General features: G+C 35.0%; 1 protein-coding gene across 1 annotated transcript in view; it reads left to right on the top strand.

Annotated features, from left to right (window-relative positions):
* The window catches only part of LOC109029854 (uncharacterized), a 31,462-nt gene extending 20,136 nt beyond the window's left edge, over positions 1 to 11,326 (top strand). The window contains exons 6-7 of the mRNA XM_019040524.2: positions 1,926 to 2,167; positions 4,273 to 11,326. Coding sequence (XP_018896069.1) covers positions 1,926 to 2,155 — 230 coding nt within the window. The 3' untranslated portion in view covers positions 2,156 to 2,167; positions 4,273 to 11,326. The remainder of the gene's footprint in view (positions 1 to 1,925; positions 2,168 to 4,272) is intronic.
* The last annotated feature ends 848 nt before the right edge of the window (positions 11,327 to 12,174 follow it).

Raw genomic sequence — 12,174 nt, 5'->3', positions numbered from 1 at the left:
GTGCTATTCTGCACACTATGAAGGTCTCAAGGGGAACGAAGTCGACGGTCTAATTTGTTGAAGTGGGAGCCCTTATAGGAACAATTCATGATGGTTATCAGATAAATCCCAGATTCTCTGGTGAAAGAGCATTTGTACCTAAAAGCTTTTTATTTAGCGATTTTCTTCTTGCATGGCTCAATGATCGGGAAATTGCTTTTGGATCTCTGATTATGGAAATTTATGGCTAAAACTTTGTGTATATAGACATCAAAGTACAAAGAAATTATCTCAGCAATTTGTGCGACTTTCGGAAAATAGCATGTAGGCTCAAACAAACTCTGTCATCCAAGTGAGACCTCTCTACTTTTATATGTGATGATTGAAAACAGAAAAATTTAGAAAACATACTTCTGAGAAAAAGGTGCTCAAAGGTTTCAGTTTCACGGTGTTGGAAGTTCAAAAACGGAGTCTCTACGCATGACATTGGTGGCAGATAATGCAGATTTGGCGCGGAAACCTTTTGCCAGTTCTATTAAAAATCCCCCTGTAACTAATAAAAAAATAACCTACCTTTTCTTTTTCCTCTGTCTGCATTATTACATAATGAGACTTCTCTCTGCTTTAAACTTTTGATCGGCTCCTTTCAACTAATTCTGTGAACTTCTGGAGAAATCTTTTGCGGGAGGTGCACTGCTTATAATTTTTGGTAAGTTTTCTTCAATTCTGATCGCAATATTACTACAATTTTAAATTTCGTCCCGGAAAGGACTTTCATCTCTTTTAAAACCAAATTGCATGAGGGTTTTGGGTGAGGTGATCTTGTATTCTGAATGATGACTAAATTTTAATTTTCTTTTACAAGGGTGATCCAAAAATAAGTTTTCCCTTTGTCATATCTGTCTAACTATAGTAGGTAAATCAAAGCAGTAAAAAGTTATGCATCAGGCATACTCTTAGTTTTGAAACAAGCACAAGATTTTGAAAATTCAACCTGGGATTCTCAAGGAGACTGATTCCCCAAGATCATTTACTGTCGTTGCATCACAATCAATTGAAAACACATTGATTGGTGAAGTTTTGATATTTGATGAGAATGTGATGTAATGAGAAATTTGTCCATCAGAATTAGATACTTGACTCAAGATGGATGGAGAGGAAACTAGCACTGATGTTTGCAAACGTACGTAAGAAAACTGATAATTCCCTGACCGATAATGGAACTGATGAACCAACCTATCAAATCAAAGCTGAGAGTAAAATAATCAAAATAAACTCAACTTTTTTGAGTTCGGCTGTCTTTACTCTCAAGGGAAAAATTGACAAATTTTAGTTCAATTTGTTAAAGTAACGGGAGTTGGAAACGCAAGGGTTTTAGTCAATTTGAGTTTTCTCGCTAATTCCAGGATAGATTTTCAAAATTTTGGACTTGACACTAAACTGAGAGTATGTTTGGTAAGTCTCTTTATCGATTTGATTCATCTTTTTCAGTTCAGAAGATGCAAAATAGGGAATCTTACTTTCTAGATAATTCTTGCATTTTTATTTTACGAATTAATTTCTATGGTTCTCAAAATTTATTCTTTTATACAGATTTCTGTTCTGTTAGTTACCATTTGCCGAGTAATCCAAACATTTCAAAACTATTGGCAATTCTCTGAAGCACCTGTGTCGGCTCACAAGATCAGAATAATTTTACTGTTGCTAAATGAAATATTTTGACCTCTCTGTTTTTAAAAATGAAAACTTTAAAACTAGGGATGAATCTATTTTACTTTGGAAATGTTCCGTAATTTTTAAATAGCCTATCAAGGTTGTAAGATTTTTGAGTGCTTAGAAACTTTGCTCTCATTGACATATTATAATTTACTTTTAAAGCCCTTTATTCTCTGGTTTATGTACAACAAAAATCTCCAGATTTAATCCTGGTATTTATAACTTTTCAGGTCGTTTGAAGTTTCCACAGACACCTGTTTACTGCTCCATCTGCTATCGAGAGTTTGTAAGCAAGTACAACTTACGAATCCATTTACGTGATGTCCACCATGAAAGAGGACCTTTCAGTTGCCCAGTCTGTTTCCGTACAGTGAAAAATAGGAGTTGTCTCCGAGTCCATGTCTACAAACAGCATCGTAAGAAAGACCTTGAGACAGAAGTTGCTGAGCAGAAATGTTGAAGCTTGTATCAGGTAAATAGTCAAAAGTTTTTTAGTTCTCTTTCTGAACCAAAACGTGCATTACCTGTCTGTGCAGATAAATCCTACTAATGTAACTAAAAATCTAAATTTGACGAACTTTGCTTTTTTCTCAAATACAGGGTGTCTCACGAAAAACGAGCCACCTTGAATATCTGCCGAACGCGTCGGAATTTCGAAAAACGGTAAAAGACGTGTTCGTTTATATCGAGGGGGACACCATTTGGCGTATTCGACATTTTCCCAAACCGCGGGAGGGGCGCGGGACGGGGGGTGCCCCACCCGTAAGTCGAACTTTTCAAATGGCACCCCTACTTTTTTATTTCAAATAAAAAAGTAGGGGTCAGAAATCAATTTTTCGCAAAAAAACAAGCTACCCTGTCCAAACCGAATGTAAATCGGACAATTTTTCAGTGATTGAGAGAGTTTGAAACATTTTTTTCATGCTCTTTCCAAAAATTTCCCACGCCCAATGGAATTGCTGTATCAAACCAAACTTTCCGCCAAAAAAATTCTTAAACATTGCACTTTCGATAAAAAAATAAAAAAAATCTGCTGCACCCGAAATCTAGAGCACGCGGAGCCCTTCTTTGCGACATTAAAATTCGTAATACCGAACATTTCCGAGGAGCGCTCATCGGGAGGAAGTAGTAAGTTTTAGACAAGAATTATTAATCTTTTTTCTGAAGCATAAGAAACCGTGTCCATGAAGAAGCAGTTAAGTAGAAAAACAAATGGATTAGCTTTTTTTTGGGGGGGGGGGGGGGTCAATGACTTGAGCCGGACCTTGATACTTCTGAGGACGCTATTTTTCCGCGGTGCGTTGTTTTTCTACTTAACTGCTTCTTCATGGACACGGTTTCTTATGCTTCAGAAAAAAGATTAATAATTCTTGTCTAAAACTTACTACTCCCTCCCTATGAGCGCCCCTCGGAAATGTTCGGTATATCGAATTTTAATGTCGCAAAGAAGGGCTCCGCGTGCTTCAGATTTCGGGTGCAGCAGATTTTTTTGATTTTTCTTATCGAAAGTGCAATGTTTAAGAATTTTTTTGGCGGAGAGTTTGGTTTGATACAGCAATTCCATTGGGCGTGGGAAATTTTTGGAAAGAGCATGAAAAAAATGTTTCAAACTCTCTCAATCACTGAAAAATTGTCCGATTTACATTCGGTTTGGACAGGGTAGCTTGTTTTTTTGCGTAGAATTGATTTCTGAAATAAAAAAGTAGGGGTACCATTTGAAAAGTTCGACTTACGGGTGGGGCACCCCCCGTCTCGCGCCCCTCCCGCGGTTTGGGAAAATGTCGAATACGCCAAAAGGTGTCCCCCTCGATATAAACGAACACGTCTTTTACCGTTTTTCGAAATTCCGACGCGTTCGGCAGATATTCAAAGTGGCTCGTTTTTCGTGAGACACCCTGTATAACAAAAGTGGTGAATTTTTTAAATCATTATTTCTAGTTAACTTGTACTTTTTGGTCCCTGAAAAATTATTGTTTTGCTACTGAATGCTATCATTACTCTGATCCAAAGTTTTACTCATTATATTCTCAACAAGTCATTCATATGCAGGGGTGCAGAAAGTTTTTTAGCTGCATATTTATTGAAGCAGCCCAGACATATTGTAAGGCTGTCCACATAATAGTTCCTTCCCCTCACGTTTTTAAGTCAGCCTTCACATTGCTGTCCACATGAGACAGGGCGCCTAACTATTTTCTTTGCATAAAACACTAATTACAGTTTCCTTTGCCAAAAGAAATGCAATTTGCAGTTTGCTGAACGAATAACTCATTTAACAGTTTCAGTCACAAAAAGTAGCGCTGCCTACCGATTTATCCCCCTTTAAAGGTTTCTTTTTATTTCAAATATCCCTTTTTTGGCGGTCTTTACTTTTTTATTATGAACGATGGCGATCAAATCGGTCATCTGGTTGTGGAAATTTGCACCTCTTACTTGGCTAATCATTGTGGAATTGTGCACCTATTCCCATTTTCTATATTTTCTCAAATTAAATGGTTAGATTGAATGAAAAATTATGTAGATAACTAGATTTAGTGCAGAAGAATAGAAATATTTAATATTTTTTCCCCTCTTTTTCAGTTTTTCCAGACCGGTCTTTCCTCCTTCAGAATCTGACAGAGCTCCTTGCAAGAAGAAGCTTCTCTACAACGATTTTATTTTGTGAAAATTTTCCCTTTTTACAATTATCTGTTGGTGTATTTATGTGGTTCCTTTGTGTTCTTTTCATTAGAGCACAGATGCGTTTGAAATCGCATCATCGCTTAACCATTTGCAACATACCTAATTGTAGTCTAGGTATACCTCAGAAATGTCAGTGATTTCGGTTTCAGATTGATTTTTCATCGCAAATCACTGACTGATTACCATTATCTCTTTAACTTTTGTGACACTAAGACTTTTTCTTGTCCATAAGGTAAAATTAAAATATTTCAAAATGTTTCAGCCTCACTACTTAATAGTAATTGATTTAAAAAAAAAAAATAAAAAAAATAAAAATGGAAAATAAAAATCAGTATAACTAGCTGATTTTCTAAATTGTTCAGAACTGTTAAGCATTAGCAACACATTTTAGCCTTGCAAAGAAGTTAGAAAACATCGTATTCCTTGAAACATGCGAGATCTCAAACTAAAAACGATTACACTTACGTTTGTAGGCTTCATTAGTAATATAAACAAAGAGAAAAACGTTGTGAAGTACATACTGCTGTGTAGCTGAAAAAAATTTATTAGTTAATTTTTATTGAATTAAAATTTAATTTCTGGCCTCTCTTAGTGTCCAAAAGGTTGCTCTAAGGCTGTGCGAATTCAAGTTATTTTTCCCCCTCTTTTCAATTTATCTCACCTGTAGTTGGGATCCTTTTACCGTAAACATACACATTTTAAAGTGATACTCAGCTTTTGAGAACAAATTTCAACCCTCTGTACCGCCTTTAAACTCAATGAATGTAACCACTGTTGAAAAGATTTTATTAATCATCACCATTTATTAGTCTCTCATACTCAGAATTAAGGTTTAATTTGCTATTCTGTCGCGAAATGTTATGCGCGTTTAGCTATCCCCGGACTGTCTAAGTACTTTTAATCAAGGATACTTAAAATATGGATGTGCTTGAATACGCAGCACCTTCAGTTGAATCATCAGTGAATCTCCTTTCATTATTTAATGGATCCGAAGGAGATTTAGTTGGCCCAACATGAAATTCTGTTCAACCAGGGAATCTACAGGTGCTGGAAATTGCCAACTTTTGAAGTTGTTCACATTTTTTTATCGATAGAGTTGTATCTATGTGATCAAGTTTTGTTCGGCCGAAAGCTGTCTCTACAGCAGTTATTCTCTTTTCAAAGTAACTTTACTCCTCTATGTCTTGAGCACAAGCACTTGCTAGAGAGCTTTTGCTCTCTCTTTGCCTTGCCCTCTAGACCTCTGGTATCAGGAATGTACCCTTTGTTTGACCATGATACCTGTACAAAATACCAGGAGCGTCACCACTCAGGTACCCCAGGTTTTTAAACATAATTTTATATTTTAAACTTTTAGACACCTATTTAGTAACTTAGTTGTTAAGGGATATATTCTACGAGGATAGCGATTTTATTTTGTTTCTAGTAGCAGATTGCCAACAGATTTTATTCTTGAACTATGCATCAGGTCTCAAAAATTTGGAAACGAATTGGCAACAAAATAAGTGCGATAAAAGTATAAGAGGCCGGCTCATTATTTCTCCTTCTTTTTGGATTACTCTGGAACAATTAATTCAGGAAACGCATCTCGCTTAGTTTCCAGAGAGTTATTTCATTGTGATTAGAATCGTTTTGAGTACTGAAAACCACCTGGTGTGTATCTAGATTTTCTGTTTATCAATTTCTGGTGTTAACTCAGTACTTTTTCTCTAAGGCGTCCTTAATGCGGTGAGCTAAAAAAATATGAAAATGAAGCTTTCCTTTCTACCGTTAGATGAATCAGGTTGCAAAAGTGAATTTTGATTTTTCCGAATTGTTAATGCCGAAAAGTTTACACCACTTTCTTGAATAAATTGCGGTGACAGCTTGAAAATATAAGTTACTTGAACATACAACAAATGATAGCATCATGCAGCATTCCAACAATTCACTGAGATTTTACTTCAAAACCAATTTTGCATCCTTTAAATTAAGCACGTTTACATTATGGACTTGATTTTCTGGCAACTGGTCTGTAAAAAGCAATATAAAGGTGAAATAATTTTTGCGTTGCCTCTTCTTTGTTACTGCTTTTAACGAACCAGGAAAAATTTGAAGCTTCCTAAACCTAAATCTCATCATTTGCTAAAGAGAAAAAAGAAGCTCCAAACTCTGCAATGGGTAATACTGTGTTAAAGAGGCATCCAAGTTTTATGAACTGAGAAGCCAAAAGTTTTTTCAGTTTTTAACAAATTTATCAGCGTAACATGACTCTTACATTATGGGAAACTTACAGAATCCCTGTCCAAAGCTGATTTGATTTGGAAAGGCTGACTTAGAAAGCACTCTATCATCATGTTAAATCTGTTGGCATCGCTACACTATTATGATGACATTAGGTTGCTTCATCTTTCCATGAATTGCAAGAAGCAAAATTTTTAAACCAAGAAATAATTTGATTAATAAGTGGTCCTAATGTTGTAGTCAGAAACGTATCAATTAGGAATGATAAACAGTGGACCCGATTTTTGTTTTTGCTAAGTACAATAGCGACTGTAACTCAGACCACCTCCCAGTTTTATTTTGTGATACTTTTTATATTTTTAATTTTAACTTGTTCTTTTTTCACTTCGTTGAGGAAAACAAACCGAGATTTCGAACAATGAATCGAAAATCAGCTGCACCTCCTATTTGTGTGATTAAACTAATATTTCGCCCTCTCTTCTCGTGATTATTTTGATCTCAATTTCATTGTGGTAAATTTTGTGATATTGCTGCAGCTGATAGGAGTCAGGAGGGAGCCTTTTTTGGATCTTAGTTTGAGAAGTTTCGGTTTTCTCGGCGTTCGAAAGACTTATAACCTATTGCAATTAATGTTAATCGCAAATTGTAAATACTTAATGCACTTTGTATAATTTTTACTACATTCCAATTTCGCTTACTTTTTAATTTTAGTAACAAGCAGCCTAACTTAAAGTTCCTCTCTGGGGAGTATCAATACATGTCGAATCGTTGACAAGGTGTGAGGGATGGGTTTATCAAGCTTTGTGCAGGCATGCACAAAAGTTAGTTCAGATTGAAATTTTTTTGGAGCACATCTCGTCATTATTTTTTGTCTTTGCTATTTAACAACGAACCCTCAATTTAATCTTTTAATAAGTGCTTAGGTCTTCAGCATACTTTTTTATTCTCTCGATGTAAAATTTTATTGCTTAATTTATATTGAAGCGGTCACTATCTTGGTAGGAAAATTGTAAGACAATTTCTGAAATTTTAAATCCATTGGGAAAATATCCTCCCACTTTTTGTTGTATAATATTTATAATTAGATTGAGTTTTTACATGGCTGAACTATCCCTTTGAAGGAACTACGCTGCGACAATAAGCTTAAAAGCAGGCATTGCTTGGTGCCTTTTTCCTGGTACCTCAACTAGATTTTAATGTGTACCTTCGAATTTCTTGAATATTGGGCTGTATTTTACACTTCTCTGTGTCAGTTTCTGTTTTTCGACGAGAAGCACACAGACCTCGGTGAAATGGGTCCTTCTTTATAATTCTCTTCAGTTGCGTTTCCAATTTTTGTGATATTTATTAACTAGATTTCTGTATTTTGTGATGAACGTTGTCTTCTCGGCAGTCGTGGAATTTTATTGTTGAAGTGTGAAGTCAAAAATGACCTCTGGAGTTGCAATGTTTACATTGTTTAAAGAGTCTAAATGAAGTTCATTCGTTTCTTGTTTTTAAGTCTTTGAGGGACCCATGTCAATATAAATTCACCTAAGAAAGGAGATTACTCATTCTAACATGCCTTGCAGTTAGGTTACGTTTTGATATTTAATTGGTGAAAAAGAAGGTTGGGGAAAAAATATTAGTCATTTTTTAAAAATAAATGCCTATTTAGATATTCAGTTCAAAGTTATGAAAAATAAAAAATACAGGTGATGAAAGCAGAAAAAATACTACAAGCGATAGTATGCGTCTTTCCTTCTGTCACGCACCCATGGCAGGTTTGACGGAAGTCTGCCCCAACTCCTCCCCCTTTTTTTGAGTATGATTAAATTTTTAGATGGCTTCCTAATCATGCATCGACTCCAGACATGAGAACATGGATGTCTGTGTGATGAAAACTAAGTCTACATCAAAGAACTTGAAAATGAGAAATGATTGTGCATGGAGAAAGTTTTGATATTCAGTGTGTGTGTCATGCCATACAATCAGAAGGCGGTTGAAATTGTAAATGCAACCTCTATAAATTTATTTCAACAAGACTAAATGTTTAATGCATCTAAATTTATTCTCAATGAAATCTTAAAATTTATGTTGCTTAACATCACTTCTAAGTGTGTTCCTACATTCCATTTTTGATTTTTGTATCTTTATTTATTTTTAATGTGCCCACTTTAATGAGTCGGATGATAAATTCATTGAATTTTCAGTAACTTCTCTATTGATTTCAATGAATTTTTTTTTTTACGAATTACATATTGCCATTTCAGCTAGCTTCATCCTATATTAAAAGCTAAATATCTCTCGGTTGTATGTATATTCAAATTGACTAGAGTCGACAGAATTGCACTAAGTCGTATCTAGTCTGAATCTAGAGAAAGAGATTTCAATTATTCCTCTTCAAGAGTCAATTTTAAGGACAAAATTCAACGAATATTCTGTTACTGAAAAGAAACTGGGCTTTGAAACTTTAACAGGGGAAAATTTACGACTAGTCGAAATCGAAACTACTCCTTACTAATTTTTTCCCACACTTAGTGTATTTTTTCTAACTGTTTAGTCACCAACACTTGGCTGGAATACTCAGTGCAAAGGCAGGAGTGAAAATTCCTTTAAATTTTGAGATTTTAGGTGATGACAGGCCTGTAATTCTATTCAATCGTTGAATGCTGTTTTAACATATTTTGCCTCTCCAGGAATCCAATTTTGGCAGGTTTTTTTTTTTAATTTTGAGGTTTTGATCTGCAGGTTTGATTTCTGGTCCTTCCCAAAGTATTTATCCTTTGTATAGCTGGTCCAAGTCTCAGCAATGTAAAAAATTTGAAACAACAAACTTAGAACAGTAGATACTTCAAATTCTGTCTCATATCGAATCAGGGAACGAACCTCCGAGCTTTTTTTCTCTACTTGTTTCTGACCTCAATTTTAAATTTGCAAAATTTTACCAGTACTTAATGCTTATTTATATGTCCTAACTTTTATCATTTACTTAATCTTCGTTTTTTGCTGTTAATTTCGTTGTCTTTGCAGCAATATAATTATATTTGTATTATGTTTTCAGTCGAAAACTCCCAAAACATTCCAGAGTAGCCACTCATATTTTCTAAATTCCAATTCCCTAACTTTTCTCCTTTAACTTTATCTGCTTTTCATTGTCTGTAAAACAAAATATTTACCTCCAGGGTTACCACACTCAGGGAAAGCTTGGAAATGTCAGGGAAAATGACGAAAATGTTAAGGAAAATTTGTCAAGTAACCTCAATTTCCCCTCTAAAATGGGTTTTACGTTTCAAACAACAACTTTTGCCCGACAACTTTTTCAAATCATGTCTTTTTAAGCATCTGGCACATCCTCAATTGTCCGCAGGGTTGCCACAGTCAGAGAATACTGGGGAAACCCAAGGAATTTTGAAAAGTCTGGGAAAAACTGCTAATTTACCTTTATTAGCCCCCTATAATGGATTTGACCTTTAGAACTACAAATTTTGCCTGAAAACTATTTTAAATTATGTACTTTTGGCCATACGGCATTTCTTCAAATGTTGGGGAATTTTATTCAAATGTGTCTGGGAAATCAGGGAATTTTATGTTCTACATTCTGTGGCAACCCTGTAATCTCAGAAATTGTTCAAATTTCCTGAATTTCTCTGCTTTTCTGTTGAGTTTTGAAGGAAACATTCATCTAACACGATTTTTTAATACACTGACTTGTTGAGCCAAAAAGCTCCCGCACAAAAATCCCCAATGTGCCCGGTTTCACGGGTCACTGAAAACCTTTTATAGTCTTGCTGCACCCTTGCCAAGTGAGTAAGTGTCTCTATCAGCAGCTAAAGTCATTTCGCTTTTTTCTGTATGAAAGTCTTTCACCGTTTCGAAAATTAAGGATATATTCCTTCTTCAGTAAAATTGACCCATGAGAAAGGCTTTCATAGTTTTGAAAACTACGAATTTGTTCCTTTTTCAGAGAGATCAGAAATTGTCAAATAAGAAGTTATATGACATGGAACAGAGCAAAGACTGTTGAACTTCAGGGATTATGTGGAAAGAAATTTGGAAAGGAAATAAAGTTGAGAACATGGTGAAAATAGCCACTGCATCAGTCGCAAACAATGGTGACGAGAATGGGAGACTTTGGCTCCATGGCAAAATCGTGGTTAATTGTAATATGTGGCCAAATGATTTTTCAATTATGGTGAACTTATTTTTTCCAATTAATTCCATGACTCATCCCATCCAAAGTTGTATAATGTTTCCTGCAAAATTTTAGTTTCCTATGTTGTCTCTATCATATCCACATAAATCAGTCGTCAGAACCAGGCTTATAAATATATAATAATCGCGGGATCACTCTTTTCTGCTGCAGGTTAAGTCTAGCAAAATCTAGCAAATGGTAAGAACTTTTTCTACGAGTCTACCATGGAATTAATTGTAAATTATGATTCATGGGAACAATCAAGAGGTAGCGCTAGAAATCTTCTGTAAGAATACATAGTTCAAAACCATCACATTTTTCCGCTTTTTTGTGGGATTTCTTGCATGTAACGACGCATCGATGGTGGAACTGCAGAAACATGTATCTCGATTTCGATATTTCAAAATCTCCGCTCCCAATGTATTTTACCAGAGGACAACAAACCAGCGATATTGCCTAAAACTTTCTCAGAATATACTTCACACAGAGAACAAAAATCAGGAGAAGTTCTTAAGGAATAACGTTGAATATTTTTCCAAAAAAAAAATGGAAAAATTTAAAAAACCAATTATGACAGGCAACTTGCAGTGTCTTGAACCGAGTTACATGTTTTTGCAGTTCCACTGTTGGCATGCAAGAACACTCTGATAGGGAATATCCCAAAAAAGCATATATATTTTTTTTCATATTCTTTAGTATTATGTTTGAAAATCATTGTAATAAAAATTAAAGAATTGAATATATTCCTAATACCTGATGATCAGTGAGTGTAAGCTAGTCTAGGTGGTGTTACAACTTGGTAAAACCTGCCCTCTGCAGCTTTTTGCTCTTGTCTTCTATCCGTCGCTGATCGGCAGGAAAACAGTAAAGAAAAATAAAACCAATTCTTGGTAATCTGTGATTTACGTCAAGGATTGATACTTATTGTATGTACATTCATATTCCAGGGTAAAATTTCTCATCTGTATCTTAGAACTTATCTTTAAGTTGATCTTTATCCTTAGGCTTTTAATTTATTACTACTCTGTTGTTGGATAATATTGTTATCAGTTTTGTGAAGGATGGTGGAAGAATTCTCAGTGTATAATTATATCATCTCTCGTTTTTTATCTACCCGTATTTTTGATCTTTACATTTTCCATTTCCTTCTCCTGTATTATCCATTTCTGAATCAGCATGTCGATGGCCGAAGTGCAAAATTATGCATATCCCTTGCAATGTTTCAAAATTACTGCTCTTATTTCATTTTCTCAAAGAGAAACTACCAAGAAGTTTTCAAGAAATAACATTGACTGGTTTTCCAAAGGAAAAATCAAGTAAGACAGGAAATCTACAACATCACCAAGGAAGATACGCGGTTTCACTCTTTGGTAATCGATAAGAGAATAGATTTTGGAATTGAA

The sequence above is a fragment of the Bemisia tabaci genome, chromosome 10, assembly GCF_918797505.1.
Source record: "Bemisia tabaci chromosome 10, PGI_BMITA_v3".
NCBI classification, from domain to species: Eukaryota; Metazoa; Arthropoda; class Insecta; order Hemiptera; family Aleyrodidae; genus Bemisia; species Bemisia tabaci.
The sequence above is the reverse complement of the archived record's forward strand: the minus strand, read 5'-3'. Positions and strand labels throughout refer to the sequence as shown.